General features: G+C 32.6%; 1 protein-coding gene across 2 annotated transcripts; it reads left to right on the top strand.

Annotated features, from left to right (window-relative positions):
• The first annotated feature begins 2,344 nt into the window (after nt 1-2,344).
• LOC8268837 (E3 SUMO-protein ligase MMS21) lies at nt 2,345-7,579 on the top strand. Of its 2 annotated transcripts, XR_001535494.3 has the most exons (8): nt 2,345-2,588; nt 3,071-3,142; nt 4,058-4,168; nt 4,257-4,367; nt 4,904-5,043; nt 6,708-6,793; nt 6,860-7,077; nt 7,201-7,579. XR_001535494.3 is itself a non-coding variant. In XM_002523227.4 (7 exons), exons 1-7 carry the CDS (start codon nt 2,493-2,495, stop codon nt 7,003-7,005), a joined length of 762 nt encoding a protein of 253 aa, XP_002523273.1. In that variant the 5' UTR covers nt 2,345-2,492; the 3' UTR covers nt 7,006-7,579. The 2 variants fall into 2 exon arrangements, 1 of the variants encoding a protein (XP_002523273.1); XM_002523227.4 differs by having other exon boundaries at nt 6,860-7,579.
• Nucleotides 7,580-7,721: the final 142 nt, after the last annotated feature.

The raw sequence follows: 7,721 nt of genomic DNA, 5'->3' as shown, positions 1-7,721 counted from the left end.
TATTCTATAAGTGGCTATTATGAGATGTTAAAAAGTTGTTCTAATATTCATCAAGCTACTCCTACCCCATGGCAGAAAAGGTTCCTATTCTGTTAAAAGTGGCTATTATGTGATGTTAAAAAGTTTTTCTAATATTCATCAAGTTGCTCCTACCCCATAGCAGAAAATCTGGCAACTGAAGGTTCTTAGGAAGGTTAAGAATCTCGTATGGCGAGCATGTGCAGCTTACCTCCCAACCTAAGTTGCCTTGAGAAGTCGTTAGGTTGATGTTGATATTCAATGCCCTCTATGTCATAGCACTACGGAAAATACCATTCATGCAATGGTCACTTATAGCGTTATGAGAGTGATTTAGAACTTATCACTAATAGGCGATGCTTTAGGAGACAATCAGACCTTTATTCAATGGTAGAACTCGATCTTATCTAAGAAGTCAGCAGAGGATGCATCTAAAGCTGCAATGATCCTATAGTCTTTCGTCCAGTCGAAATGAACTGATTTAGGAAGGTAAAAGGAAAAGTAATGCTCAAATTGTTCATTATGCTATGGATTTGTATGCTAGCTGGTTGGTAGCGAACCTGTCCCAACAGTCTTTGTCTCCTGCTATGTCAAGTACTTCCAGTATATGGTCAAAACCTCCACATGGTATGTACAAATGCAATGTTGATGCAGTAACATTTTATGGAAGGACTGGTTTTGCTCTTGTGCTTCGAGATCATGATGGTTCCTTCATCTCAGCAAGTTTAGGCTCTTCCCCTGTGTCTGTTTCCCCCTTGGTAGCAGAGGCTATGGGGTTGAGAGAAGTCTTAAGTTAGCTAAAAGCTATTGCAGCTCAGAATGTATTGGTTGAATCTGATTCTCTTGTTCTTGTTAATGCTTTTCATAGTTCTTTGTCATAGTCTTCAAGCTTTGGTTTAATAGTTGATGATTGTAAATTCCTTCTCAAGGAATTAATTTGTGTTTCTGTTTCTTTTGTTTCGCGATCAGCAAATCATGTTGCTCATGTTCTTGCTAGAGCTCCTGATTCTATTACTAATCTAAAGGTTTGGAACGGTACTCCGCCCCCATTCCTTTGTGATGTTCTTAGTTGGGATTCGATTTAATGAAATTATCCTTTTATTTCAAAAAAGTGGTTTCTATTACCCCTTTATAGGTCAAGATATTTCTTGATCACAAATCCAAAGAAAGAGAGCTGTTATAAAAGTTTAAATTTTAATACCAACTATTCACTATCCTTTTTAGTTTCTTATTTTAACATTTTATAACAATGAAAATCCTTATCCTTTTTCTTATTTTAGCTCGAAATTTGAAATTTAAAATACTTATTAAAGATTTTTAAATTGATAACTTTATCCACCAATTTTGTAAAGTATAAATAGCAAATTAGATGATTTAGTTTATAGAGAATATAGTCTTCTAATTTTATATTGATTTTCTATTTTTTTTAAAAGATAAAACTCAATTTTCTTTAAATGCAATTATTTTTTTTAAAAGATTGATAAAAGGTCAATTTTCTAAAGATAAAATATCACTAATTATATTTACATGAAAATTAAAAATAACATTCACTAAAGATTGATATCTTCTGATATTGTTTAAAATTTTCAGATACTTATCTACCGATTCTTCATATTTTGCTTTTGGATCAAATATTTTGCCTTGATGAACTCTTTGATTAGCCTTCTCCCTTACTTGTTTCCAGAGAATATTTTTACTAACATGCAACCATATTTAAAGAAAAAAAGGCTATGCACAAACAATAAATAAATCTAAAATTTTGTTATTATTAAAATCAAGTTAGTTATCCACTAAGACTAGCAAGAAATTTAAGCTTAGCTTGTAAAACTAATTTTATACATTTAAACTCTATTTTATGTATGATAAAGCTTCAAATAGCTCACTCATCTCTTTTTTCCATCTAAGAAATCAAGTGACCATGTTCAAATTTTCTCTTCTCTAAAATTAAAAACTATGGTGCTTCCCCCAATTTGTATTATGATTATGACATTGTGAAACTTATAATTAAAATAATCGCATGTGATATATGATTATTGACATTATGAAATCTATAATTAAAATAATCGTAAGTTACATTGTGAAACTTTACTTCTCATCAATATGAGATTAATAAAAGAACTCTTTTTTCATACAAGTATCATCCTTTTTATTGATAATAAGGCGATACATGCACTTTTTACAAAAAGTGAAGGCGAGCATGTCTATGCCAAGAAAAGGGGCCACATTGAGCTTCTTTTATTAAGTATTGGGCTAAAAGGGCATAGAAAGGCATAAATGGCTTATGTGGTCTCGCATGAAAAGTTCAGGGGGTTAATTTGGACCTTATTCCCTAAGTTTCTGTTCCCTCGTCAAAACTCCCTCCAAAATACCCTCTGCTCTCGCACACACATCACTTGCGGAGCCAAGCGCATCTTCACCAGTGCCACTGAACCTGCCATCGACGAACCTGTTTCCTCAAACCAAAACCATCCTACATGGCATCCACTTCAGCTTCCCGTGACGGTGGTGTAGCTGGTAGAATCAGAAACTTAGCCTCAACACTTGCCGCTGATAACCAGACTCTCCGTACTGTAAGTCGTAAAGAATTTCCCACTCCATGTTTACATTTGGTTATATTTTTTATTCAATTAAGTTAAGGAAAAGATCGATTGGAGACTGTTAATTCAGTCATGCGTTAGATTTATCAAGTTGTATGTAGCATTAGGGTTTTTAATCATGCCATTATTATGCAAAACAGATTGTTTTTAAATTTAGAAAAAAAATATATGTTGTTCTCTACTTTGTTGAAGCAAAATGAGGAACTTATTTCATGTTTAAACCAAAATAGTATTTTAGAAGTTTTTTTTTAAGAAGGGGAATATTTGCATCAGAAATGCGATTATATTATGCCTCAGGTTCTCAGGTTTAGTATCGTTGGCTTTTTTGGTACCATTTTGGATGTTTTATTGCTTTCAAGAGCTAAAGATGTCAAAATTTTGACCAGCTAATAGGAGTTTGTAATTTGGGTTTCATCTGATATCTTACCAAGCATCAAATTAATTCTTTGTCTCAGGAAATTCTCAAGAGTTTGATTATGATGAAGAAAATTGCAATTGACTTGGAGAGTGATCATGAATCTGCACAGGTGTTTCAGAGCTTTTATTTGAAAATGCTCGCACATCGAATATTTAAGTTGTATTTGGTTCAAATCTTATGTTTTATTCATTTCATTTATAGTTGAATTTCTAATAGAATTCGTTTACAAATCTTTTGGTGTTTGATATGCTGTATAATAGATCCAGAATCAAGTGTGAAATTCAATTTTTATATTTCAGTTTTTCAAAAGTACTCTTCATATATATATATGTATTGCATATAAATATTATGTATGCAAGTTAAGTATTCTTCCTAAAAGAAAAAAAGATAGTTAAAATGAGCGAGCGAGAGGGAGGAAGAAAGAGATAGAAATAGAAAGAGAGGAGAGAGAAATAAGAACTTGAATTAATAGTACTTTTGTCATAACAAAAAGAAAACCTCACATTTGTAGAATTCGTTTGAAAGTCCTATCAAAATTGAGAATTTGGTATGTTATAACCAATTCCATGAATCTAGTAAGATAGAATTGCAAATGGATTTCCATTTATACCGAACACACTAAATTTGGAATTAGAAATGAATTCCAAAAACTTATACCCAATACAATGTTAGTATTTAACTTGATTTGATTAAGAATTAAGAATCATTTTGCTTTATTTATTAGACAGAATATCTCAAGAAATTTATTTTAATTGTCATTTTCTCTGCAGTCCTTTGACTAATCTTGATGTCCATTAGGTAAAAATCATTTTGTGATTGTTACTCACTGATTGTTCCTTTCTTGCCATTAAGGCCTTTCTTTTCTTTTTCCCCCTTTGTAGCTGTCATAGTAGAAATATAAAAACGAAATGTTAAAGTACGTTTTAATTTGGATGTGTATTTGCTTTAACTGGAGAATCACAAATTTGAAGATGGGATTCTCGTTTTTGGTCTCTTCAACTAATTGATAGATTAACTATTCCAGGTAAAGGAACTTGAAAATGCTGTTGTTAAGTTGGTTGAGTCTTACAAAGATTGTGGACATCATGCATCAGCAATAGAATCAGTTGGAAACATATACCAGCCCGGGTCAGAGGTGCTTGAAAATTGTGCATACTTTAATTCCATCTTCCCACTTTAATCATGTTATGTGACTTACTGCTGTTATGATGATTAAATCACAGTTAACGGATTTCAAGAAGTTGCTTCAGGCTGAGTTTGAGAAGCTTAAATCTGGTTCGACTTCTGATTTCCAAAATGATATGCTTTTACGTCAGTTTAGAGAAGCTGTCTGGGTATGTTTTCCAGATATTTTAAGCAAATTCCAAGATAGTACCTATTCATAACATGGTCCTCATTTCTTGCTAATTATTATTGCTTTCCTTAGTTGTTAAAAGCCTAATTACTTTATATCTTGCTTAAATGAAGACTAAAACCATGCTCTTATCTGCATTATAGCTGTTATGCTTATCCGCGCATACTCTTCTTGTGATATTGTGTTATTTGGAAGTAAATATGAATGTCTGTATAATTCCAAGAAGTGGGAGAAATGACAATCAAGGAAAAATATTCTATATGTATCGTTACACCGACCATATTGAAAGCTTCTGTTTTTGTTTTCTTGGTTCTAATGGTTGCCTTGATGTTTAGAAAGCCTGAGTTGATGTAATATATTAAGTACTCCACTTCTAATCGTTTCTTGATTCTTTCTCACTTATACAGACATCACTTTGCGTGGAAGCATACCCCTGCACATAAACACGTGCCTTCTGCATTATAATTTATTATTGTGGGTAATCACCTTGTGTTCTGTGCTCCACTTTTCCTTCAGGATGTTCATCACAAAGGGCAGCCAATGCCAGGTGAAGAGCAGGAAGACATTGTAATGACAAGTACCCAGTCCAACCTTTTGAATATCGTTTGCCCACTGAGTGGAAAGCCTGTTATTGAACTAGAACAGCCAGTTCGTAGGTACTCTTTTCTTGCTTGGAATTTATGTTCCTTACTGTCATTAATGATTCAAGTATTGGTTTCGTGGGTCAACTGCTAAAGTATTGACAGGTGTTACTGCACATGGAAAACCCATGTGCATGCCTAAATAGATGCAGGCTGTTTTCCCGTGCATGGAGTGTTGAAATTACTGAACATTTTCCTTTACAACATTTGACCCGCAGTTTAGAAAAAATAAATGTTGGATTGGTAATTAGAAAAGCGCTACTTCCTCCCAACCAGCCCCCCTCTTTCCCTTTATCCTTTAACCAAAATCAAGTTTTATTCATATATCTTTTAAATTCTTTCCCAGTTTTCCTTTGCATCAACATTCATCTTTCAAAAGTTTTTATTGCCTGTAATTCCCTTTTATCGAAATTGGCATAACAAAACGATTCAAACATCACTTTTAGCAGAATCAAACTGGTAGAGCTACAACTCTTGAAGGCCTCTATATTGATGCTGTAGTTTATCATGTTAATATCACTCTTGGAGTATCCACAGTTAACAAACCCTTTGATGGAACATTATCCGAAGCATAGAATCTTATTATCCTATATTATGCTACCATTACCATGTTGGAAATATTTTGGATACCAAAACCTCCAAAACATCTTAAAAACTTTAGAAAAGTTTCCCATTATGTTTTAATATCTTCTTTCATGTTTTGAAAATGTGATAAAAAAAAATCTTAAGTTAAATATTTTAGGATGGGGTTTCTCGTTTTCTTTTCCTTTGTCATAGTTTTAGAATATTATATGCTTAAAGAAAAAGAAAAAGAAAAAAGAATGAAAAGAAAAAGCCTAAATTTCATCCTTTTGCCTATGTAATTGTTGAAAATTAAAATCCTTTTTGAACTGTACTTAAAGATATTAAACTCATTGAGGTCATTTTTAGACCAATTGAACACTTTTTTATGAAATTTCTGAAAGGATGATATGTAATATTAGAGTTTGACAGTTCATTATTAAAAGTAATGCTTGTAGTGTAGTGTCAGAATAATTTTTATATCTAAAATTATATTATTTTTGCATTATCTCTTTATCAACATGTGTTCTCATGTATTGCCGTGTGTCTTGTTTCCATTTCTTCAATCTTATTCAGAAAATTACATGTACCAGTTGTAGATATCTATTTTCCATGGCAAAAATTCCATTACTTTTTTATCTGGCGAAATGATGTTATCTTAACATAAATGCAAAAGCAGTTTATCTAATTTTTTTTGTACTAATATAATGTTATCTCCCATTTCCATTGCTGTATGTATATCAATGGTGGTAAAGGACTTTATAACTGGAATAAATTTTTTCACTTGTCATCAAAGTTGATATCAATAATTCTCAAGTCACAAAAAGAAATAGGTTATATTGAAAGTATTGGCTGTGGCAGCAACATTGTGAAAATTTTGTGTTTGAATAGGGTTACTTCAGGTCTGCTTATTTTATTTCCCTCTGCCCCGAAGCCGAAGTGTAATTTGTTGATTCTGCCATTCCAAGTTCTGCATTGAAGGGTACTGTAAAATCTGACCCATGGCTTACATGGAATATTGACATTGCTGAATTGTTTATTCCAAATCTTCTGTACTGACAATAAAGTTTACATTTTTTTTTGCCTTCCATACTAATGCTTTATATTCCTTCGTGTAGTGTGGAATGCAAGCATATTTATGAGAAGGAGGCAGTCATGCAGCACATAGCAATGACGAGAGGACAAGCACAATGCGCCATAGCAGGTGTTCAGTTTATTTTTTGTTTAAATCTTAATATGCTAGTCTTATATTTATGTTTCTTCTTGTCAGGTTGCCCTAAGATTCTGCAGGCAGAAAAATTAGTATGTGATCCATTTTTAATTATTGAAATTGAGGAAATGCGATCGAGTAAACAAACTGCTAGGACTAATGTTGTAGAAGATTTCACTGAGCTCGATGAAGACGAGGGTAACTGATAAGAGTGCTTACTTGAAGATGTCAATCATAGCTAACATCAAGATTCTGAATACTCATTAGTCCTCACTTCGGTAATCTGCTGTAAATATGCTAGGGAGAAATGAAATATTAACTTCAGTTTCATCATTCTAAGCTCTTCTGAACTCGGACCTTGTGGTAATCTTTTGTGAACTTGCTTTTGTCTTGAATGCCAGTGAAAGCAGTAGTAAGTTGCTATAGTTCCTCGCTAGGCTTGCACAAGTCTGTGGAGGCAAGTTGCGCAAGAATGACTCTTCATTTTGATTATCAATTTTGAAAGATTTTTATTGATCTAGTAATAAGGTCCCCTTTTATTTAGGGATGGAAGTTTGTGTTGGTATTCCTGAATACCCGATAGAACGGATTTGGAATTTGATTTTACCAGTGCCGGTTCGGGTAGGGTTCGGATTTGAATTGGCAAACACTTGTATTTGAATTCGATTATGTTAAATTTTATTGCATTTTATTTTAATTATCTAGAACATTATTTTAAATTCTATTGAATGTATTGCTTGGATTGTATTAATATATTGAACATTTAATATTGGATACTTAGATTTTGATTATTCTGTCTTATATTTTTTTGCTGGACTAATTACCTGAAAGTTTTCAAACTATTCATAATTTTTTAATTTTATCCCATTGAAATCTCTATTTTTTAGTTGTTTTTTTTGTCAAAATAACAATTTGGCCACCA

This window comes from Ricinus communis, chromosome 9, assembly GCF_019578655.1.
Source record: "Ricinus communis isolate WT05 ecotype wild-type chromosome 9, ASM1957865v1, whole genome shotgun sequence".
NCBI lineage: Eukaryota > Viridiplantae > Streptophyta > Magnoliopsida > Malpighiales > Euphorbiaceae > Ricinus > Ricinus communis.
The sequence above is the reverse complement of the archived record's forward strand: the minus strand, read 5'-3'. Positions and strand labels throughout refer to the sequence as shown.

Bases quoted from the DNA above. Each gene is read 5' to 3' on its own strand.
- LOC8268837 (XM_002523227.4), top strand. From the start codon at position 2,493: ATGGCATCCACTTCAGCTTCCCGTGACGGTGGTGTAGCTGGTAGAATC. The intron at 4,169-4,256 runs GTGCTTGAAAAT...ATTAAATCACAG, and splicing joins TATACCAGCCCGGGTCAGAG to TTAACGGATTTCAAGAAGTT. The intron at 4,368-4,903 runs GTATGTTTTCCA...CTTTTCCTTCAG, and splicing joins AGTTTAGAGAAGCTGTCTGG to GATGTTCATCACAAAGGGCA.